This window comes from Salmo salar, chromosome 17 (genome assembly GCF_965601325.2).
Source record: "Salmo salar chromosome 17, fSalSal1, whole genome shotgun sequence".
NCBI lineage: Eukaryota > Metazoa > Chordata > Actinopteri > Salmoniformes > Salmonidae > Salmo > Salmo salar.
In genome coordinates this window covers 20910270-20934359 of record NC_138307.1, presented here as the reverse complement: position 1 = coordinate 20934359, position 24090 = coordinate 20910270, and the positions used below count along the sequence as shown (strand labels likewise).

At 43.1% G+C, this 24090-nt stretch overlaps 3 protein-coding genes and 1 pseudogene across 5 annotated transcripts; 1 reads left to right on the top strand and 3 right to left on the bottom strand.

Annotated features, from left to right (window-relative positions):
* The first annotated feature begins 1580 nt into the window (after positions 1-1580).
* Positions 1581-8912, top strand: LOC106575674 (NADPH oxidase 2). The gene is made up of 13 exons (XM_014152306.3): positions 1581-1763; positions 1860-1952; positions 2593-2703; positions 2808-2892; positions 3031-3179; positions 3755-3936; positions 4164-4296; positions 4386-4478; positions 4709-4962; positions 5365-5527; positions 5993-6139; positions 6595-6719; positions 6870-8912. Exons 1-13 carry the CDS (start codon positions 1719-1721, stop codon positions 6985-6987), a joined length of 1698 nt encoding a protein of 565 aa, XP_014007781.2. The 5' UTR covers positions 1581-1718; the 3' UTR covers positions 6988-8912.
* On the bottom strand, positions 7983-10864 carry LOC106575675 (dynein light chain Tctex-type 3). Of its 2 annotated transcripts, none has more exons than XM_045699220.1 (5): positions 10712-10864; positions 10368-10409; positions 9950-10073; positions 9699-9776; positions 7983-9372 (listed from the first exon to the last, which is right to left on the bottom strand). In XM_045699220.1, the coding sequence occupies exons 1-5, from the start codon at positions 10733-10735 to the stop codon at positions 9359-9361; spliced, it is 282 nt and encodes a 93-aa protein (XP_045555176.1). In that variant the 5' UTR covers positions 10736-10864; the 3' UTR covers positions 7983-9358. The 2 variants fall into 2 exon arrangements, with proteins under 2 accessions (XP_045555176.1, XP_045555174.1); XM_045699218.2 differs by having other exon boundaries at positions 7983-9242.
* A 178-nt stretch (positions 10865-11042) lies between these two features.
* LOC145861370 (uncharacterized) lies at positions 11043-13175 on the bottom strand. Its single transcript, XM_082963583.1, has 4 exons — positions 12219-13175; positions 12085-12133; positions 11827-11951; positions 11043-11696 (listed from the first exon to the last, which is right to left on the bottom strand). The coding sequence occupies exons 1-4, from the start codon at positions 12270-12272 to the stop codon at positions 11484-11486; spliced, it is 441 nt and encodes a 146-aa protein (XP_082819709.1). The 5' UTR covers positions 12273-13175; the 3' UTR covers positions 11043-11483.
* Positions 13148-22855, bottom strand: LOC106575538 (X-linked retinitis pigmentosa GTPase regulator-like; annotated as a pseudogene). Its single transcript, XR_014381056.1, has 16 exons — positions 22798-22855; positions 22624-22749; positions 22288-22380; positions 21803-21865; positions 20344-20499; positions 19992-20142; positions 19635-19793; positions 19169-19324; positions 18853-18977; positions 16827-17024; positions 15996-16098; positions 15575-15691; positions 15415-15417; positions 14734-14972; positions 13929-14219; positions 13148-13732 (listed from the first exon to the last, which is right to left on the bottom strand). The product of XR_014381056.1 is annotated as an X-linked retinitis pigmentosa GTPase regulator-like (transcript).
* Between the last annotated feature and the right edge of the window lie 1235 nt (positions 22856-24090).

Here is a 24090-nt window from a genome sequence, read left to right as displayed (position 1 = left end):
GCAATCAATCAATCAGATTCCAAACTCTCCACCATGGCCAAGACCAAAGAGCTCTCCAAGGATGTCAGGGACAAGATTGTAGACCTACACAAGGCTGGAATGGGCTACAAGACCATCGCCAAGCAGCTTGGTGAGAAGGTGACAACATTTGGTGCGATTATTCGCAAATGGAAGAAACACAAAAGAACTGTCAATATCCCTCGGCCTGGGGCTCCATGCAAGATCTCACCTCGTGGAGTTGCAATGATCATGAGAACGGTGAGGAATCAGCCCAGAACTACACGGGAGGATCTTGTCAATGATCTCAAGGCAGCTGTGACCATAGTCACCAAGAAAACAATTAGTAACACACTACGCCGTGAAGGACTGAAATCCTGCAGCGCCCGCAAGGTCCCCCTGCTCAAGAATACATATACATGCCCGTCTGAAGTTTGCCAATGAACATCTGAATGACTCAGAGGACAACTGGTGAAAGTGTTGAGGTCAGATGAGACCAAAATGGAGCTCTTTGACATCAACTCAACTCGCCGTGTTTGGAGGAGGAGGAATGCTGCCTATTACCCCAAGTACACCATCTCCACCGTCAAACATGGAGGTGGAAACATTATGCTTTGGGGGTGTTTTTCTGCTAAGGGGACAGGACAACTTCACCGCATCAAAGGGATGATGGACGGGGCCATGTACCGTCAAATCTTGGATGAGAACCTCCTTCCCTCAGCCAGGGCATTGAAAATGGGTCGTGGATGGGTATTCCAGCATGACAATGACCCAAAACACACGGCCAAGGCAACAAAGGAGTGGCTCAAGAAGAAGCACATTAAGGTCCTGGAGTGGCCTAGCCAGTCTCCAGACCTTAATCCCATAGAAAATCTGTGGAGGGAGCTGAAGGTTCGAGTTGCCAAACGTCAGCCTCGAAACCTTAATGACTTGGAGAAGATCTGCAAAGAGGAGTGGGACAAAATCCCTCCTGAGATGTGTGCAAACCTGGTGGCCAACTACAGGAAACGTCTGACCTCTGTGATTGCCAACAAGGGTTTTGCCACCAAATACTAAGTCATGTTTTGCAGAGGGGTCAAATACTTATTTCCCTCATTAAAATGCAAATCATTTTATAACATTTTTGACATGCGTTTTTCTGGATTTTTTTGTTGTTATTCTGTCTCTCACTGTTCAAATAAACCTACTATTAAAATTATAGACTGATAATTTCTTTGTAAGTGGGCAAACGTACAAAATCAGCAGGGGATCAAATACTTTTTCCCCCACTGTACTGAAGTGGCTTCCTTTCCTTTCCTCCTTTCCTTCATCCCTACTGGGCACACACTGGTTGAATCAACGCTGTTTCCATGTAATTTCAATTAACCAAAGTGGAATAGATGTTGAATTGACGTCTGTGCCCAGTGGGTCTGCACATATCTTGTTGGATAGAGTTGGACAGGTTAAAGCAAATACCTGCTAAATGTAATCACCATGTTGCTTTCACGTTTGCTTTATTTTCAGATCAGTGCAGATGAGGAAGTTGAGAAAAGAGGAAGCAGCGTTAGACTATTGAGAGTCACCCTCACTCACAGGGGTAGTGGTGGAAACCACATGTCCTGGTCTTTAGTGCAGTAGTCTATATAACTCAGCACATCACTGTCCCCCTTCCACTTTTCACTCTCTCTCGTTCTCTCTCTCTCTCACAAACACACACACACACACTCAATTATAATTTCACCATGGGCAACTTTGCTGCCAACGAGGGACTTTCGGTCTTTGTCATTGTAAGTCTGTCAAATTAAATTGTATAATTACTCTACATTTCTGTTTTGGGGTGTAATGTCCTATTGATCTAACCAGGTGAATTGGGTCTGTTTTAGCTGGTATGGCTGGGAATCAACGCTTACCTGTTTGTCCAGTTCTACATGAACTTCCTTACTGAGAGATGGTTCTACACACGGGTTCTTATTGGGGTAAGTTTGAGAACCAAAGTCCTTAGATTTTCTATTTAAGAAATTATTTAAGAAATGGAGGTCAGTTTAAGATTTCATACTCTGCTCTTAGTGTATTAGACATCTTGGCAACCCAGAACCAAATCTGGAGTGCTGGCCTCTGGCCAACTGTTGTGATCTGTCAGCAGGGCCTGCTGTATTACCGGTACATATTTAGCACGTAGACTTTTATTCTTATTTTATTTTATATTTATACATGTATATTGTACAGTTAGTAGGTCATTCATATTGAATATGTGTAGTCCATATTACGCCTAACCCCTCTTGTCTGACAGAGATTGAAACAAAAAAGATCACAAGTTGATGTGATATCTTTACTCTGTGGTCACAGCTGTGTGTACGGCTGACTACAGGTTCCTCACAGGAAGCCCAGGTGGCTAAACTAAAAGTAGTAATGACCAGAAGTGAAACTGAGTCTCCACTCTACTCTACGTCCCTCTCACTCCTGCTCAGTCCCTGAGGGCCCCTTTCAATTGAAACCAGTAACCAGAAGTAAAAAAAAAACCAGATTCAAACTGTAAAAAAAAAATTGTTTGACTAATTATTCCCACTTCATCTCTCTCTCCCCCTCTCTATCTAACCCTACCATCACTCCCCTCAGGATGCCCTCTCCTGGGCCAGGGCTCCTGCAGCCTGCCTTAACTTTAACTGCATGCTTATTCTGCTGCCAGTCTGCCGGAACCTTCTGTCCTTCCTCCGCGGCTCCATTCAGGTAACACAGACACACCCCGACCCTATTTAATTCAAATGTGTATGGGTAGCCATCTATAAATAATAGCTGGATCACATTTTTTCAAACGTTTCCTACACGATCAGTGTTGCAGTCGCACAGCTGCTCGACAACTGGACAGAAACATCACCTTTCACAAGCTGGTGGCTTACATGATAGCATTTCACACAGGTACCCTTCTCACTTACTTAGTTTGCTTTACATTGCCTTCGATCCTCTTCATTCATCTTCATTGTTCATCTTCATTGTTCATCAAACAGATGTCTCTGTACAGATTGTAATCTTTACTTTGCCTTTGTCCTTCCCTAGCGGTCCACATCATCGCCCACCTGTTTAACTTTGAGTGGTTCATGGGAGCCCAGCTGTACAGGAACAGCAGCTCTCTGCCCTTTGTGCTGTCCCAGATTGGCACCGGAGACAATGCCTCCTACCTAAACCCCATCAGGACTGACCAGACCGTGAGTATTCTATTAGCTACAGATTTTCATTGTTCATTATGTCTATGACTGCCTAGGACACTGTGTTCATTATGTTTATAACTGCCTAGGACACGTTCTAATGTCTTATGTTGTGTTATAAAGGCTTTAGGAATGCATAAAGTGTTACAGAGTATTCTGTATTTAATGTAGCTATGCCAAGAGGTCAGTTCTAACCTAGGACAGAATGTTGACACTTGATAGCAGATTATGACAGAGAGGAATCCCCCAGCATAGAAATAGAATGAATAGAATGATAATGTATTTCTATGTTCCTCAGCTCATAACACACTATGACTCCATTACTCATCGGCTGCCTCCTCTGAACAGAGAGAAATAATATATGACTAAAACAGATCGTAAAATGGTCAGCAAATGTCCCACCTCTTGTAATATTAAAGCAAGTTCATTATGCTGAATCAGAAGGAAGCATTTCTGAACATTACCGACTTCCCTGAATAGGTTGAGCAGATAGTCCCAAACACAGCCTCCACACTCCCTCCGAGGCAACAACATGACTGCATTACTCTGAAATCCCCCTTCTCTGATTGGGTCAGAACCCAACCATAGTGATGTTCACTACCATCGCGGGGTTAACGGGCGTGGTCATCACCTTGGCCCTGATCCTCATCATTACATCATCCATGGAGGTCATCCGCAGGTCATACTTCGAGGTTTTCTGGTACACCCATCACCTCTTCATCATCTTCTTCATCGGACTCGTCTTCCACGGCTTTGGGTGAGTCAGTTAAAACTCTCACAGAAATGTGTGCACATTCATTGTTTCTCCATAATACCCCTTTTGAGTCAGTTGAACATTTCCTACAGAGACATAACATATTATTAGCCTAATTTTAAGATATTAAAAGGGTTCATACATGCTTATAACAAGTAATAAAAGCATTATACCTGCAGGTAAAGCCCTACCGTTTTATGTTTAAATCTCTCTAAAACGGTTTGCCACAGGCGAATTGTCCGAGGGCAGACCGCTACAAGTCTCCTGGAGAACAAGCCATCGCAGTGTGCAGATCAGTTTGAGTCATGGGGAAAGAACGGGACCTTCTGCCCTAAGCCAGAGTTTGCTGGGAACCCTCCTATGGTGAGCTATGACAGTTCGGTTTTTTACATGACTTAAGTGTGCTGCTTCTTTTTTGTAAAGAACATTTTCTCTGTCGGTTTCCTCTTCAGACATGGAAGTGGGTGGTGGGGCCTATGATCTTGTATGTGTGTGAGAGACTGGTCCGATTCTACCGCTCCCAACAGAAGGTGGTCATCACCAAGGTCAGTACTGTCCTTCAAGCCAGTTTGTACACTTCCAACAGGCAATTTCTCTAACGGCCAATTTCTTTTAAATTCAAAGCCAGCGTGATTGAGACAGTCGTCCTTGTTGGAAGGCAGCCCTGGCCAAGAACCAGAATCATGCACTATGCAGTTCACGCGTCTACTCATCCAACAGTTAGTTGTCTCTTTTGGCCTCCATCTTGTTTTTCTCCCATCCTTCTCCTCTCCAGGTGGTGATGCACCCGTCCAAGACCCTGGAGCTCCAGATGAAGAGGAAGGGCTTCAGGATGGAGGTCGGCCAGTACGTCTTCATGCAGTGTCCCTGCGTCTCCCAGCTGGAGTGGCATCCCTTCACCCTCACCTCCGCCCCCGAGGAGGATCACTTCAGCGTCCACATCCGTATCGTGGGCGACTGGACCCAGGGCCTGTACGAGGCCTGCGGGGGGGACAAGAACGAAACCCAGGAGGCATGGAAACTGCCCAAGTACGTGCTTGAATGCAGAGAGCGAACATTTTCTACGACCCCATCCCCTTAACTAATCTTCGGTTAAATATCCATTAGGTTGAATGTCAATTAGGTTTTTATACGGCTATTTCTGCACTTAATGTCCCTACTTGACATCATAGTGTAGTTAGTGGGCTGTCATTTAGAACGTGAGGATGGGGTAGTAGTGTTTTCTTTTTACTGTGAAATAACGGTGAGGGGAAGTGCCATAAGAGAGGAAACGTGGTTTTCAGGAGTAGTACATTTCAATAACGGCAACATTGTGTAATTGTTTAACCAGAAAGTATCCAGTATATTAGATTCTTTCATGTTTTTACCATATAAATGTAATTAGAAAACTATTCAACTGTTATATGACTGTAACTCTCTCCCTGTATGCAGAATGGCGATAGATGGCCCGTTTGGTACGGCCAGTGAGGACGTGTTCGGCTATGAGGTGGTCATGCTGGTGGGTGCTGGCATCGGGGTCACCCCCTTCGCCTCCGTCCTCAAGTCAGTGTGGTACAAACACATCCAGGAGAACCAGAACGTCTTCACCAAGAAAGTGAGAGAGGGGCTTTGTCTGTCTGGTTTATTGTCTTTCTAAACTGCAGTGTAGGGTACTTCCCCATTTCATTCCAACAATATCTCAGCTGAAATGTTCTTCATTGCATTGTGATTTGCTTTTCTATTTAATTTCATCAAGTGAGAGAAAATCTCACTGCTATGAGTGCAATGTTCATTTATTTTCAACGTTTACATCGTTTCTTTAGTCTGCTCTTCACTCCTTGTTATATGTCCAATATGTGATTCAAAATTCAAAAGGGCACTCGCACATCTGAGCTATCTTTGTTGCAGGTGCACAGTAACTGTTGAATAAGATGAGGAAAAAGAAGAAACCTGCATACTGCTCGTGATAGTATCACTGCTCTTTATTAAGCTTTATGTTGCAGCCTCAAGGCCTTCGTCAGAGCTTTGTTTTGTCCAATATGTGAAACGGACAATCTTTCTTCCATCTCCTCCATGCCAGATCTACTTCTATTGGCTGTGTCCTGAGACCCAGGCGTTTGAGTGGTTTGCTGACCTGTTGCAGTCTCTGGAGGGACAGATGACAGAGAAAGGCATGGTGGACTTCCTCAGCTACAACATCTACCTGACCCGCTGGAAAGAGACCGAGGTCAGCACACCACACTTTTCAGCAGGGGCGCAACTTTGGTTTTAGAAGTGGGGGGGACAAAACACTCCAAACAGCCTACCCGACCGCTCGGACATGTCCGCGTGGTCCTAAAGCACACCTTCGCCTAATTTTGTATCATATTCCAATGATAAAACTGTGTGGGGACAAAAATGCAATTTCAGAATGTGGTCCTCCCCCCGTCCCCAGTGAAGGTTGTGCCCCTGCTTTTCAGAGTAATACTGATGAGAAATACAATTTTCTTCAACTCAAAAGACACACCGATGTACAGATACACAGCACTAACACACACATATTTATCTTGTATGTACAAGGATGAAAACTAAAGAAAATCTGCGTTGTCTCAAACTGAATAACTATTGCCCACAGATGAGAGTGGGACAATGCATAATCACAAAATGAATCTCAAAAAGTGATACTTTTTTTTTTTACAAAAGGCTGCTCACTTCAGAGTTCACCATGAGGCAGAGAATGACCCGATCACAGGGCTGAAGCAGAAGACTTTGTATGGGAAACCTAACTGGGACAATGAGTTTACTACTATTGGGACAAAGCATCCAGAGTGAGTGCCTTTCATCCTCTTCTAATCCAAATTACAGCCAACAGAAATTGCATATTCCAGAGAGACATATGAGTTAGATGTAAATTGTAAAATGTGTTACATGTATAGTTCACAACTTGTGAACTATTTGTAATTAATGTGTGTGTCCAGGAAAAAAGTAGGAGTGTTCCTGTGCGGTCCCACCCAGCTGGCTGACGTCTTGGAGAAGCAGTGCCTGTCTCACTCTGAGGCTGGCGTCAAGTTCATCTTCAACAAGGAAAACTTCTGAGACCCCAACACCCCTCCAAGAGCACCAATGAGGCAATAACAATATTCCTACTTTGTTACCAAAGTTAGCTTTCAATATTGCTCTGACCCAGAGTATCCTCTGGCTTGTAAGCCGTTTCACATTCCTAAACTGTTGTTATCCCCAACATAAACAATCAATGGTTTTTAATATGGATTCTTTGGGTGAATCAACATTTTTTTTTTACTTAAGTGCCCTTATCTCACACAAGCTTATCAGATCATAGCACCAAAAATGGAAGTAAACTTCACTGTTCTAATGATCATGACCTTCTACACCTCTCCTCCTCAGTGATATTTCACAATGTGTTTCTTGCACAAATCTGTGAAGAAATGACCAAACCTACTCGCATTTACCACAGAGGCCAGAACGTTATTCTTGTTCTGCAATACAACACGCAAACACAGAAACTCCAGTGTCAAAACACTCTAGTTCCACTTCCTCCTGTTTCTGCTGTTGTATTTACAAGTTTGTATAAGCAAAATAGTATGCATAAAGCTTACTTCATTTAAAAAAATATTTTATTTTCACTGCACCAGGGATAGCCTACCAGACATTTTGCCTTTGCAGCTTTCTTCAGTGTGTAGGTACAGCAAAAGTTTGTCTAAAATGAAAATGAGCAGCAACAAAAAGCTGTTTGGGATGTGATATTCTACTTATCCCAGCTTCAGCTTCTCCTGCTGGACTCAATAGCAGCTGAGAGTTTCTGTAGGCTGGCCAAGTGAGTGATACATTTCAGTGACCACTGAGACATGTCAGTCCTGTGTGTGTACGTGTGCGAGTTCAGCTTCTCTTTTTACTGAGGTCAGAGTCAAATAAACCTAAAGTGCTGGTGAGGAAAAGTCTTGCAGCTTGTGGCTGATCAACTAGACTGCATAAAGTATTGTAATAACGCTTGGCTAGTTGTTAAATACCTATGGATCTGCATGGTGTTGTATTTGTGCTGCTTGATATAAGTTATACACGGACATCATAAAAAGGTTTAATTTGAACGTTTAATGACATTCAGCTATGGGTCCTACAGTCTATCGATGGCACCTTCCACCCCACAAAATTACAGGCATATTATTATTTCTATGGAAACTTGTTTTTTTATTCTTCATTTGTTTAAACAATGATTGCAACTTGAAATCGTGTCTGTATGCAATATCCTGTGATCTGTTTACATAGCATTTCCTAAAACAAGTTCATCTGCTCTATGATGTAAAATAATGTACATAAACACACTGCTTTTCCTCACCCTATATCAAAGGACAAATAAGCACCCCCCCAAAATAATGATTTATTCATTAAGTAAAGCCAACATTATAGTTGGAACATTGGTATCGTAAGGTAGCAGCTTTGAAGCCAAGCTGTCATAATAGGAACATTTCAACTGATGCATTTAAAGTCAATGAATAAAGTCTCTTCAGGGTAGACAGCACTTCAGCCCACCCAGAGCATTTCAATAGATGCAGTAAATAGGTCAATGGAACGCAGATCGTGGGGATAGAAGGACACAGGATTGGTGCACATTCAACATATCTGATCTAACAAAGTAGATTTGTCAAATCCGTCATGATTGATGTATTGTAACGGGCCCACAATTACATTTACATTTAAGTCATTTAGCAGACGCTCTTATCACAATGTGGTTACTAGAGTTCGATTTGGATATATTTGGCTGTTTTCACTGCATAACATCCAGAAGTAGTCCCTTTTCAGGTTTAGAAGAAGTGACTGCTAAATGCTAACTCCCATTCCTATAAGCTGGTAGCATAGCTAGCATACAGAAGTCAGTGGTCATCAGTTGTTTTTTTCCCTTCTAGTAGTACATTGTTTTTGATTATTGCATTGATGGATTTTGAGTTTGCAAGAAAGGCATTTTACTGTACTTGTGCATGTGACATTAAAAATGTGACACTTGATGGCATGAATATGTCTTGTCAAATACACAAACAATAACCTTATTTTTCTGGAGGGCAATTAGGAGAGTCGGGATCTTTCCTACACGCATTTCCATTGTTTTGGTCGAGTTCCATTGACCCCTTTACCACATCTATAGCCGTCTCATTGCTTGTCCCATTCATCATATAATCTACAGTGAGCTACTGAATACCTCCCCTGCAGGATGGGTGAAGCATTGCACCTTCTATAAGCAGTATCAGGGTTGGTCCTGGTCTAGGGGGTTAAGGCCACAGCAAACACACTGACTACACAGTACATGGTGCGGTTCTCCCATTTGACTGAGCAGCTCCCTGAGAGAAAGGAACAGACAGTGCATGAGTCAGTTTGATAAGCAGTGTTTCCTAGGCAGCTGGGGGAGGGCTGGTTTAGTGAAGAGACCGGTGGTTCCACCCCAAAGTGCCGCATGTCATGATGACACACCTGTTTTGTTGAATGAAAGAAGATTTGAAATAGACAAGATGGCGGCATACACATTGACGATTACTTCATGGAGTAAAAAAATATATTTCAATAACGGCGCAGTTTCTAAATTACCCCCTGCCACTGGTCATTTTATAATATACATGTTTGGCTGAATCAAGAAGTATTGCCAAGGTTGGTCGAAAATTCTCTGTGCTACCAAACAGTACTTAACCTGTAACTCCCAGTAATAGATACCAAAAGTATTTCGTTAAATATCATTATCTGGTGTAAGAATCTGTAGCTAGGAAACCCTTTGAACTGAGCAGTGGTGGATGTTATCTTACCATCAGTAACAGTGTCCCAGTAGCAGGAGTTAGCTGTGTGGAGACCAGCACCACTCTTCTGCATGACAGCACAGCTAACTGTAGAGAGGAACAGGCAAGGGTCAAATTATGATCATCGTTAACAAAATATCAGTAAGCAATTGTATTTTGTCACATATGTTTCACCATTGGCATCATAGAATAAGTTTGCATGCTGGATTTACAGTAAAATTAACAAGTCTGTGTTCAATAGGAGATGACGGCAGCCGTACCAATGTACTTGTATGACTTAGTCTGTTTGACCAGCAGGGTGAGGGCTTGCTCCACAATCTTGGCTGTCCACTGGTTCACAGTGTCCTGTCTGTAGCTCTCTTCTCCAATGATACTCTGAATACACTGCAAGACAGTCAGTTTGGACACACACACACACACATCTGAGAAGGCTGGCCCCTTTAGGCATGTGGGGAGCATGGGACCTGATGTGAACAGTGCTGTATTCAGAGTCACGTCTATACTGGGGATATGAATGTTTGTCTTGAGTAATCAGGGGACAAACAGACTGCGAGGCTGGATACTGTTTCACATGATACCTAAGTATTAGCTAGCTAAAACTATTTCAAAATCCATCTTAATGTCCATATTCCCATTTGGTTATTCAAACGTATTGATGCTGAATCAATAGATAGTTACCTCTTTCACGGAGTTACTGGCCTCTTCAGAGTTGAAAGAGCCCTAGAAACAATGAGTCAGAGACTTGCACTGGCATCTCTTCAGCTCATCACACCTTTCACTGCAGTTAGAATGGTCAAAACTCTAGGACTAAAAATGAAATGCGGTAATATCAAGGTAGTTTTATAAATGCTGTAACGCAGATTATGTCTAGGTAGTTTAAACTTTAAACAATAGCTAGCTAGTTGTCTTTTCCACTGTAATTGTATTGCTATTTGGCTAGTTAAGAAGATAACTCGGCTAGCTAACAGGCGTTGTTGGGCCAGCTAGTATAGCAACGAAATAGTTGGTAGCATATTCAGTACCTCTTCGCCAGAAAATTCCTCCATTCTCGCCTTCTTAAAAGTGATAGAAATAGCTGCTTTTCCAGTGAAAATCTGCTTGATAAATGTTTGAGAGATTTCCTGTTTGCCGTCACAGGTGGTTAACGAGTGGAGGGAAGCAGGTCACAGCACCAAGAAATGAACTGCGAGTCTGTGAACACTGCCACCTAGCGAACGAGCCTTAAATAACACAGGATAAAAGAGGACGGCGCTTTCCAGCAATCTCGTTACATTAAAGTGAAAAATGATCAAAGCTTTTACATAAAGTTGTTTTACTAGTATTCAAATCATGAGATGATTGTCACACCAGAACCAAGTTCAAACGGTTTATGAGACAATGAAAATAAAATATTAGAACTCACACAAACGTCATATTTCCCTGAAAAACAGACAATAAGGTTACATTTAAAGTGCAATTGTGCATTTAGGATATTTCAGTCAGCAATAAATACTATATCCTCACAGTTTATAACACACGACTACATTATAAAAACAAGATCAAAACACAGTGGTTAATTAAAGACATTTTTGTGCACGTTAAATACAGAAAATACAAGTATACATATTTATAATACACTTTTCGCATATGGGAAGTTTGGGAACTGAATGTCAATAAATAGGTCACTTTGTGAGAAGTTAACTAGTGTTCAAAGTGGAGTGGTTGTTTGTGGTGTACAGTCAATGTGCATCCTCTTCAATGGTTTATTGGTTGTTGGCGCTGCCAGTCCAGTTCTCCAACCCCCTGTGAGTGGTGTCACAGTAGGGTGCAGGTGGTAGAGCGGGGACCGCTACCACCAGGGTCCGAGGGTACTCTCAGAGGGGGCTGGGCACCACTAGCGCTGGTCTCTGATGGATCTCTGTTCTCCAGCGCTGCAAAGGGACCCTTGGCACTGGCAGGCAGCTCCCCCATGCCGGTGCCCTCTGTCTGCTTGGCTTTGGAGGAGGACAGGCGTTTGAATAGCGACAGCTGAGGGCAGTAGAGAGGAGAGAACACAGTGAGATCTGACCTACTCAATCACTGACGTTCACAGAGCTTTATGAAGTGGTTTTCTGTTGTTTAAATTCTACCTCTTTGTTCTAATGACTTTCTGTTATACCTTTCTGTTGGTCCTTGGTTGGTTCTTGGGTTTCTCCTCTGTTGTTTGATTCTGCAGCTGAGTGCTGGATGCAGAGCTCTCCTCTGTCGGAGCCAAAGGACTGGGCTGACCCGAGTCCTCTGCAACTATACACAACAGACACTTCATGATAATCCATCCACCCTTAGCACAGAAACAGTAAAGCATTAACCACATAAATAGTTCAAGACAAAGTTCACCTGTTGGTCAGACATTTCAGAAAATCTCTTTTATGCTCACCTTTCTGCACACCGTCTGGGAGTTTTTCTTCTTTCACACCCGCTGGTCCCTAGAAAGAGGGCATTCTGTTTTAGAAGTTAACAAACATACAGGTCCTAGATCTGTAGATTAGGGTCATCTGTAGGGTAGAGTACCTGGAGGGGTTCTGCTGTGGACTGGCTCTGACCCTGTAATGATTGTCCCTCCATGTCCTCAGATTTCTCTTTCTCCTCTGCTTTGTTGTTCTCCTCCTCCTCCTCCTCTTCATCATCCTTATGTCCTTCCCCCTCTTCAGCTCTTAAATCCTGCAAAAAGGGATGAGAGTGTGTGGGGCAGATTGGTTTAAACAAGCGATAGTAAGTTAGGTAACAGATACAACTTAGTCACAGGGGAGAAACTGCACACTGGCACACACACACACGGGGGAGAGTCAGCACTAAAGAGACTTGAGGAAGAGGTGGGTGCTTCACATTGGATATGGATAGTGGAGTCACAACAGGGAGCTAAGGGATTACAGACAGGGATAAAGGAAGGAAAGGGATCCCACCTGCCACTGGAAGGTTAATGCAAACAGCACTATGTATTCATGTGTAGAGAATGTGTTCAACACAAATGATATGATATGTGATGGGACTAGTTCTTGACACTGATTTTGATAGTTTTAGAACAAATATGTATTTAAACATAAATATTTGTAATATTCATTATATCAAACAAATCATGATTAAAAAAAAAAGTTGTCCAAATCGTTGGAGGGTATGCCTGGAAAATAGTAGCTACTATTAGTAAATCTGTCTTTACAGAAGAACAAAGTTGAAAAGGGGATTTAAAAAAGCATTTTAGCATCAAATCTTAACTGCCATGCATGTAAAATGGTAAAGGACTATACAAGGAGATTGAAAGACAAGGCGGTGGACATGCAGTTGATATAAAGTAAAACAAAATGGAAGTCGTGAATAAAAACAGTGAGACAGTAAAGGCAGTTGCTATAAAGGAAAACAAAATGGAAGTCATGAATAAAAACAGTAGGAGAAAAATCTAAAGTACACAAAAAGGTATAGGTTGTAAAAAGGCATTAAAATGCTCAATTAAGAGTGTTCCTGAGAGAAGTTGACAGACAGCACTGGTTAGGAACAGAACAGATAGGGCTATCATTTGAGATTGAGGCACTGAGGTAAAACATTGTCCCAGAACTCTTCCCCTGACCTCTGTTTGGACCTTTACCTCTGGCCGCAGCATTCTGATGACTCTCCTGGCCTTTATTAGCTTTTTTTTTGTCAACCACCTCCTCATCTTCCCTCTCCTGCTCCCCTCCAGCTTCTTCTTCTTCCTCACCTTCACTCTCCTCCTCCTCTCTGGCTTCATTTTCTTCTTTCTCCTCTTTTCCTTCTTCTTCCTCACCTTCACTCTCCTCCTCTCCAGCTTCTTCTTCTGCCTCATCTTTACTCTCCTCCTCCTCCTCTCAAGGTTCTTCTTCTTCCTCATCATCTTCACTCTCCTCCTCTCCAGCTTCTTCCTCATCTTCACTTTCCTTCTCTCTGGCTTCTTCTTCAGTCTCCTCCTCTTCACTCTTATCCTCTTCTTCCCTCTCCTCTGCAGTATTGCTCTCCTCTGCAGTACTGCTCTCATCCTCTTCCTCTTCCTCTCCTTCCTCTGCCTCTGTTCCACTGTCTGCCTCATTCTCATCTTCCTCCTCTAAAGATCCTACACTCTCAGCCTCTTCCTCACTTTCTTCTTCCTCTTTATCTCCATCTTCTTCATCCTTGTCTTCATAATTGGATTCCTTACTCTTAGTGTCACTGCGATACTTTCCCACTCTCTTCCTCCTTGCTCTCTCCCTCCCCTTCTTCTTCCTCCTCTCCCACACTCTCTCCCTCTCCTCCCACTGGGCTACTCGTCCCGTCACCCTCCTCCTCCAGTCCACTCTCCTCTTTCTCTGCATCCTCTAACTCACTCTTCTCCCTGATCTGTTTCAGTCTTACATTGCTCATCTCCTCCCTCGCTCTCCTCCCCTTTTTCAGAGATCCCTCCATCCTCATCCTCTCCTTCTGTTCTCTGTTGTCTGGGGGACCAGAGTAGGACCTGCCTTGCTCCTCCTCCACCCCCTGATCAGAGCTCCCCGGGGCAGGGATGATGTTGATGCGGACTGCTGTTCTCTAGCCTCCTGGTTCAGAGACCATGGATGCAGACGACTGGCTCCAGGAAGACTGGGTGTCCTCAGCACTCTGTCTGCTGAACCTTTGGGCCCTGCTCTGACTCCGGACTGACTCACTGTCTGAGGGAGAACCAAACTGCCTGGCTGCCACTAGCCCCACACCTGACCCCAGAGAGGACACTCCGGTCAGTAAGCTGCGCAGCGGTGTCCGTTCAGGTGGTTCAGTCTTTGGTTTGCTCTTTCCTCTTTCTGTGTTTTCATTTGTCGTTTTTTGTGGCACTTTAGACACCAGGTCTGGTTCAGTTGTCTTGCCCACAGGCAGCGCATCAGTTAGCTTAAGGCCTTGTGAATGTCTGCCACTCTATCTGGTGTCCCACTAACAGCTACATGTTGACTTTTCACCTTTGTAAATATAGGGTTGACCTCTAAGAGAGTCTTTTTGACCTCTGCACTTTGACCTTCGCTGCGCCCTTTATTTGGATTGCCTTAGAATCCACGACAAATCTCTCCCTCACTTTTCTCTCAACTGCTAACAGTTGTTTTTTCTGTGAGGACGGACAGGGTTTGAACTTGGCCTCGCTAATGTCCCCTATGCTGGAGGGCTTGGCAGGGCCAGCCTTCGGCTCAGCAGGCTTTATCGCCTCCAGAGCCACAACGAGGTTCTCCTTGCCACTGCCTTTGCCCTGGGCAGCCCTGTGGCGCGGTCTCTTCTCAACCACCAGAGGAGACCTGTCACTGGAGCTCCTCAGCAGCTCTGTGGGCAGTGCCCCCCACGGGGTGGAATCCACCCTCCTAGGGGTACAGAGTTCTGGCTGTTCCCCAGCCTTACCATGCCCTTTCACAAGCTTACCCTTCCTCTATCACCAGCGCCAGGAAGCAGAGGATGAAGAAAATATGAAAGAGTTAGAGGAAAATAGTAAAGATGCAGAGAAAACAGAGTGAAGAACACAACAGAGCTCAACGCTGAATGAAAACCACAGACAGATGGTAGATAGTCACTGTAAATGGTACAGGGAAGCAGAATGGCTAGCGTGACATAAATGGAAGTGTATGCCCTGAGTTCCTCAGTCAGACCGTCCCTTGTTCAGGAAGACTTATTGATCATGCTGAGTAATTTTGCAAGGAGCTTGCTGGTCGGTGCGCAGAAGCTACAAGAAAAATCTTTAGTTGACAGTTATGCTGTGTGTGGGTCTTACCTTCTGTACAGGGGACAACGTCAACGTCTTGTCACTGGGGTCCATTTTCATCACAAGTCTGCCACAAAGAAGAAGAGATTTTTGTTCAGAACTTTTGTGATAACTTCTGTATGAAAGCCTCACAGAATGTACAGGACAGAATTGGGTCAGAGTTGGTGACTCGCCATGTTGAGGAAGTCCGTGGTGTCTCCCAGATCTTTAACACTCTCGTTGTCCATCACGTTCTCCACAGCGCTGCTGTCTCCCTCATCTCTTCCCTTCTCAGCTGACCTCTTTTCTGCCATCAACAAAATATCACAAGAATCTTTTGACTTCTTAAAAAGGAATATATAGGCTCAAGAAAAGTTAGTAGAAATGTGAACAGTTGCATTGTGATGTGTTAATGAAAAAGGGATCATGCTAGCTGTTGAAAATGCAATCCTTCACCAAGAAATATGCGTGTTTTCTAAATAGTTCAACATTCAAAACAGATATGCCTGCAATGTAATGTAATGCAATGTAGTTCAGTGTAGATACCCTTATTGTTAGACCCAGTGATCCTGTGTTGGTGAATGCCGTTGTGCACCTTTTTGTTGGTTAGCTCGTCTGGCTGGACACGGGCAGGGGTGCGGAGGTATTGAGGTGTCCGGACATCAGGGGGGGCAGGGTCCGAAACATGAGCCCAAACTGCTCCGGGGAACGCTCCTGAAACACAGAACACAGAGTTAGTTAGCTGTGTTAGCTTAGCTAGCTTACTTATATCCACTACTTGTTAGGCCCATAATTAGGCTCCATGTTGTTACTTATATCCACTACTTGTTAGGCCCATAATTAGGCTCCACGTTGTTACTTATATCCACTACTTGTTAGGCCCATAATTAGGCTCCACGTTGTTACTTATATCCACTACTTGTTAGGCCCATGATTAGGCTCCATGTTGTTACTTATATCCACTACTTGTTAGGCCCATAATTAGGCTCCACGTTGTTACTTATATCCACTACTTGTTAGGCCCATGATTAGGCTCCACGTTGTTACTTATATCCACTACTTGTTAGGCCCATGATTAGGCTCCATGTTGTTACTTATATCCACTACCTGTTAGGCCCATGATTAGGCTCCATGTTGTTACTTATATCCACTACCTGTTAGGCCCATAATTAGGCTCCATGTTGTTACTTATATCCACTACTTGTTAGGCCCATGATTAGGCTCCTTGTTGACAGTGCTAAAAGGTGGAGGATGTCTAGTTAGGGATTTCCTTAGAGAACCAGGCCGCTAACATTAAAACAAACACTGACTCAATAGTTTCAGGCAACTATCTGAGGAACTAGACCACAACATCCCAGGGACCTGTGGTGGTTCAGGGACTGGATGCTGAGACTCCCAACACTCCCACTTTTACATGTGTGGACCCCCAGGCCAGTACCCACCCTCTCTCTCCTCCTGACCCGGGCAGAGAGGCTACTGTTCAGGGTAGCAGGGGTGGAGGTGAGGGTGTCCCCTAAGAGCTCTGTGTAGGACGTCTCCAGGTAGTCCTCTGTGACATCATTCTCCTCCAGAGTCACTTCCTGACAGCTCTTGTCTCTGGGCTTGGCTAGAACCAGCATGTGACAACCTCCGCATGTCACCTGGAACAAAGACTAAATGTAATTGACCTGAATCTTGCACTAGACAAAATATGAGAAGAATGGATGTCCAACTACCGTCACTTTGTTACACTTTCAGGGAAAAATCTAAACTTCAGATAAATGTGCAGAACTTTAAATTTGGCATCAGTGAAATTCTCGAATTACAATTCAGCCTTCAGTTGAAAACATGAGGTACAGTTGAAGTCGGAAGTTTACATGCACGTAGGTTGGAGTCATTAAAACCCGTTTTTCAACCATTCCACAAATTTCATGTTAACAAACTATAGTTTTGGCAAGTCGGTTAGGACATCTACTTTGTGCATGACATAAGTCATTTTTCCAACAATTGTTTAACGACATTATTTCACTGTATCGCAATTCCAGTGGGTCAGAAGTTTACATACACTAAGTTGACTGTGCCTTTAAACAGCTTGGAAAATTCCAGAAAATTATGTCATGGCTTTAGAAGATTCTGATAGGCTAATTGACATCATTTGTGTCAATTGGAGGTGTACCTGTGGATGTATTTCAAGGCCTACCTTCAAACTCAGTGCCTCTTTGTTTGACATCATGGGAAAATCAAAAGAAATCAGCCAAGACCTCATAAAAAAAATTGAAGACCTCCACAAATCTGGTTCATCCTTGGGAGCAATTTCCAAACGCCTGAAGGTACAACGTTTATCTGTACAAACAATAGTACGCAAGTATAAACACCATGGGACAACGCAGCCATCATACCGCTCAGGAAGGAGATGTGTTCTGTCTCCTAGAGATGAACGTACTTGGGTGTGAAAAGTGCAAATCAATCCCAGAACAACAGCAAATGACCTTGTGAAGATGCTGGAGGAAACAGGTACAAAAGTATCTATATCCACAGTAAAACGAGTCCTATATCAACATAACCTGAAAGGCCGCTCAGCAAGGAAGAAACCATTGCTCCAAAACCGCCATAAAAAAGCCAGACTACGGTTTGGAACTGTACATGGGGACAAAGATTGTACTTTTTGTAGAAATGTCCTCTGGTCTGATGAAACAAAAATAGAACTGTTTGGCCATAATGACCATTGTTATGTTTGGAGGAAAAAGGGGGAGGCTTGCAAACCAAAGAACACCATCCCAACCGTGAAGCACGGGTGTGGCAGCATCATGTTGTGGGGGTGCTTTGCTGCAGGAGGGACTGGTGCACTTCACAAAATAGATGGCATCATGAGGTATGGAAATTATGTGGATATATTGAAGCAACATCTCAAGACATCAGTCAGGAAGTTAAAGCTTGGTCACAAATGGGTCTTCCAAATGGACAATGACCCCAAGCATACTTCCAAAGTTGTGGCAAAATGGCTGAAGGACAACAAAGTCAAGGTATTGGAGTAGCCATCACAAAGCCTTGACCCCAATCCTATAGAAAATTTGTGGGCTGGACTGAAAAAGCATGTGCAAGCAAGGAGGCCTACAAACCTGACTCAGTTACACCAGCTCTGTCAGGAGGAACGGCCCAAAATTCACCCAACTTATTGTAGGAAGCTTGTGGAAAGCTACCCGAAACATTTGGCCCAAGTCAAACAATTTAAAGGCAATGCTACCAAATACTAATTGAGTGTATGTAAACTTCTGAACCACTGTAAATGTGATGAAAGAAATAAAAGCTTAAATAAATCATTCTCTCTACTATTATTCTGACATTTCACATTCTTAAAATAAAGTGGTGATCCTAACTGACCTAAGACAGGGAATTTTTACTAGGATTAAATGTCAGGAATTGTGAAAATCTGAGTTGAAATGTATTTGGCTAAGGTGTATGTAAACTTCCGACTTCAACTGTACATACCGCTTGGACATTGTATTTGAGGAAGCGTGGACAGAGAGTCGGCTTGAATTGATTGGTGAAGTTCTCCTCTCCCAGACCCAGCTTCCCATGTCTCCCGTCCCCAAAGGTATAGAGAAGACCATTGTCTGAAACCATGACAACTACATGTCAGTCAGCTGACGCAAGCAATGTTATCATGGCAAATGGCAATGGAGTTCATCCATAAAATGCTAGTACCACTGTTGTATAAAAGTTTGCACATTTTACAATGTCTTTGTAACATTTTCTGAATTATAACTGTTTTGGGGTGAAAATTGTGTCCGCTAAGCCTGTTTACCTGTGATGACAGCAGTGTGGTTCTCCCCACACATCACCTGTCGTACTCGGCCCTTCCTGAAGTGATCCACCGCTCTGGGCAGCCTCGCCTCAAAGATGAAGGTCCCCTGACCCAGCTGACCAAACTGACCCAGGCCAAAGGTGTACAGGTCCTCCTCTAGAGTCAAATCAAACCCAGCACTACATGGTTAACCCACTATCTCCTGATGCTTTGTGCCATAGAGAAAAACCCCAGACAGTTTCATTACGCATATAAAACATAAAAGTAATACACAGCTACAATCAGGTACATCAAAATCTTATAACAATGTGCATTTAGACTTTACACAACCTAACTTCACTATTTGGATAAATACGAGCATTTTAAGGACACTTTCAAAGTGGGACCAAAACTTGTTCATGGGACATGCTGAAAGCCACAGCCTTGTGAGAGTCAACTGTCCATTAGCTGACACCAAGCTGCCTACCTGTCACAGCCACGGTGTGCCCGCCTCCACATGCCACCTGGGTCACCTGGTCTGTGATGCCCTTTACCAGCTGCGGCACGCGGTGTCCATCCAGCTGACCCGTGGCCAGGCCCAGTTTGCCGCTGTCGCGCTCCCCAAATGCGCACAGGCTCCCGTCAACTGTGACAAAAGAGATTCCCTGTTGATTAATAGCATTAACATATTTACCTATTTTTAAATCTATACATTATTCTACCAACCCAAGAAAAATGACATGTTCAGACACGATGGGGTAACTCCCTATTCCTACAAAGTTGTGGAATCATGTGACCTGCCACACTGACAGTGCTGAAGTAGGCTATGTCATTGTCCTCTCACCAGTGACGAAGGCAGAGTGGTAGTACCCACAGGACACCCAGGCCACTGGCCGACCCACAGTGACCTCCTGGGGGGACAGGGCACTGCTCTCCTTCCCCCAGGCCGATCTGACCCTCAGTGTTGTCACCCCACATGAACAGCGTCCCACTCTCTAGAACAAGGACATCATCACCGTGATTATTTCCAGCAAAAACCAGGTGAGGAGGAGCAACAGAAATATAGACAGTTGATAGTAAATTAGTGCAACTCTGGCCCATGAAGTAAAAATTTAAAAATGTTTGTCATCAATATGAACCAGAAGACACTCAAAGTTGTAACTCAGAGATTGTGACTTATAACGGGAGAGTCTTACCTGTGAGGGCAGCAGAGGTGTTGGAGCCGGCAGCAAGCATTTTGATTGGTCCATGTGAACTGAAGTCCACCAATTGGAAGGCTGTCCTCTCCTCACAGTCCGCCAGACCTAGCTGACCTTCGTTGTTTCCACCGGTAGAGTACACGTTTCCCTGAGCTGTGGACAGGACACATACATGAATCAGTCTCAGCTCTACTACAACAAGGATTATAATATAAAACATTAAAGGCAAAAACTTAACTTTCCTGTGTTTGTTTGTATATATATATATATATATATATATATATATCTATCTATCTATCTATCACACACGGTCCAATGTTTTAGAAAACCCCTCGAATGCATAGGTGTTCTTATTTTTTTTTTTTACTATTTTCTACATTGCTAAATAATTGTGAAGACATCAAAACTATGAAATAACACATATGGAATCATGTAGTAACCAAAAAAGTGTTAAAGACAATCAAAAATGTATTTTCTATTTTAGATTCTTCAAAGTAGCCACCCTATGCCTTGATGACAGCTTTGCACACTCTTGGCATTATCTCAACCAGCTTCATGAGGTAGTCACCTGGAATGCATTTCAATTAACAGGTGTGCCTTGTTAAAAGTTAATTTGTGGAATTTATGTCCTTCTTAATGCGCTTGAGCCAATCAGTTGTTTTGTGACAAGGTATGGGTGGTATACAGAAGATGGCCCTATTTTGTAAAATACAAAGTCCATATTAAGGCAAGAACAGCTCAAATAAGCAAAGAGAAACGACAGTCCATCATTACTTTAAGACATGAAAGTCAGTCAATACGGAAAATGTCAAGAACGTTGGAAGTTACTTAAAGTGCAGTGGCAATGCGTAGGTGTGTCCAAACTTTTGATTGGTACTGTATGTTATGTATGTACACTACCGTTCAAAAGTCTGGGGTCACTTAGAAATGTTCTTGTTTTTGAAAGAAAAGCACATTTTTTGTCCATTAAAATAACATCAAATTGATCAGAAATTCAGTGTATACATTGTTAATGTTGTAAATGACTATTGTAGCTGGAAATGGCTTATTTTTTATGGAATATCTACATAGGCGTACAGAGGCTCATTATCAGCAACCATCACTCCTGTGTTCCAATGGCACGTTGTGTTTGCTAATCCAAGTTTATCATTTTAAAAAGCTAATTGATCATTAGAAAACCCTTTTGCAATTATGTTAGCACAGCTGAAAACTGTTGTTCTGATTAAAGAAGCAATAAAACTGCCCTTCTTTAGACTTGTTGAGTATCTGGAGCAGTAAACTTTGTGGGTTCGATTACAGACTCAAAATGGCCAGAAACAAAGAACTTTCTTCTGAAACTCGGTAAAAGGCCTACTCCTTGCAGGACACAAAGAGTCAACTTTCACTTAGTAATATGATCATAATTTGGTACTTGTCATCATTTATATTGTACCTGTTGTCATAACTGTGTACTTACAAGTGTAAACTATAGTGTGATTTCTTCCACAGGCTGCAAGCCGCACATTTTCAGACTTCAAAGCTTACAGAAAGACAAGAATGAGAAAGACACCCATTTTCAGATTGCAATCAGCCACAATAGCAGTCCAACCCTCTCTTTCTCTCCTCTGCTGCCCTCCTGCTCAGGAGATTATTCCAGATTACAGACCCCTCCAGATTGGGATTACAGCAGTGACAAATCTCTCTGTCTCCTGCTACTAGTATACCCATTCACAATTTACAAAACAACAGCATCAACACTTAGTTTAAGCCACAGAAAATCCAACTAATTTTGTGGGGGAAAAACATCATGGGACATTTGATTTCAGTGGCTATATTGTCTGTCGTCGTCCCCCACTCCCTCTTGTCTAGTACATTCAAGGGGAGATAAGCAGCTGTGTATGACAGCAATACAAGAGAGTACTGTTTTTGAACCAAAACAAAGGGAGAGCAATTTAGACCCACCTTTCACACAAGTGGGCTTGTTCACCATGGTCTTTGATCCCAAACCCAGCTGATCCCAGTTGTTACTGCCAAACATGAAAAGCTTGCCATTCTCTGTTGAAAAATAAATAAATAAAACCACTTGAGAAAGCTACAGGAACAGCGACATTAATACTAATAGCAGCTGCAGTTGAGCAGCAGTTCATTTGCATACAAATTGATTTGAAACGTGTGATAGGGTGTGTTAGCAAATTCTTTTATCTTACTTCAGATGTTGCATGTTCTTCAGAATTGCAGGCCTATTTTCATATGACTCTGATCACTACTATCAATTTGAAAACGTAATCAGTCACTGACCTGTTATCAATGCAGTGTGTTCATCCCCACAGGCGATTTTCAGAGGTACATCATTTTTCAGCCAAAATTTACTAGGGATGTTATCTGCAAATTTGCTTTTTCCAAAGGTGAAGACTGCTCCCGTTTCTGTTAGAACAAAAACAACATCGATCACATTTCAAATAGCTAGCTAGCCAGCTAATAATATACAGTCATGGCTAGATGGGATACAAATGGACGTCAAATGATGCATTTTAGCTAACCCAACCTTTTATTTTATAAATTTAACTAGGCAAGTCAGTTAACTACAAATTCTTATTTACAATGACCACCTACCCCGGACGACGCTGGGCCAATTGTGCGCTGCCCTATGGGACTCCCAATCACGGCTGGACGTGATAGAGCCTGGATTCGAACCAGTGACTGTAGTGACGCCTCTTGCACTAAGATGCATTGCGTTAGGCCGCTGCACCACTCGGGAGCCCTAAAAGTTCCAATACAGCCATTTTATTTTTTATCTCAATATCAAATAATTTCTGGGTAACAATGAAGTACCATAATTAATGTGATTGTTTTCAATTAAAATAGTCAAAAATAAACAAAAATAGTTAGCAAATACTAGCAATTTCTCAAACAATTTTACTAGGACTGTCGGTGTGGTCTGAATGGGGAAGGGAAAACTGAAAACTAGCTGTTATTGGCAGAGGTTTGGAACTCTTTCTTATGGTCTTTGGTCTTTTAACTAATTTACCCGCAAACTCCATCCCACCAAAGCAAGCTGAAATTACAAGTGTACTTTTCCAAACAGCTAAAAGGGCATTGTCATAATTTCCACAATTTCACAGTATTATTGCAACCTCATAGTATGGAAATATACACTGCTCAAAAAAATAAAGGGAACACTTAAACAACACAATGTAACTCCAAGTCAATCACACTTCTGTGAAATCAAACTGTCCACTTAGGAAGCAACACTGATTGACAATAAATTTCACATGCTGTTGTGCAAATGGAATAGACAACAGGTGGAAATTATAGGCAATTAGCAAGACACCCCCAATAAAGGAGTGGTTCTGCAGGTGGGGACCACAGACCACTTCTCAGTTCCTATGCTTCCTGGCTGATGTTTTGGTCACTTTTGAATGCTGGCGGTGCTTTCACTCTAGTGGTAGCATGAGACTACAACCCACACAAGTGGCTCAGGTAGTGCAGCTCATCCAGGATGGCACATCAATGCGAGCTGTGGCAAGAAGGTTTGCTGTGTCTGTCAGCGTAGTGTCTAGAGCATGGAGGCGCTACCAGGAGACAGGCCAGTACATCAGGAGACGTGGAGGAGGCCGTAGGAGGGCAACAACCCAGCAGCAGGACCACTACCTCCGCCTTTGTGCAAGGAGGAGCAGGAGAAGCATTACATTTACATTTACATTTAAGTCATTTAGCAGACGCTCTTATCCAGAGCGACTTACAAAATGGACTGCCAGAGCCCTG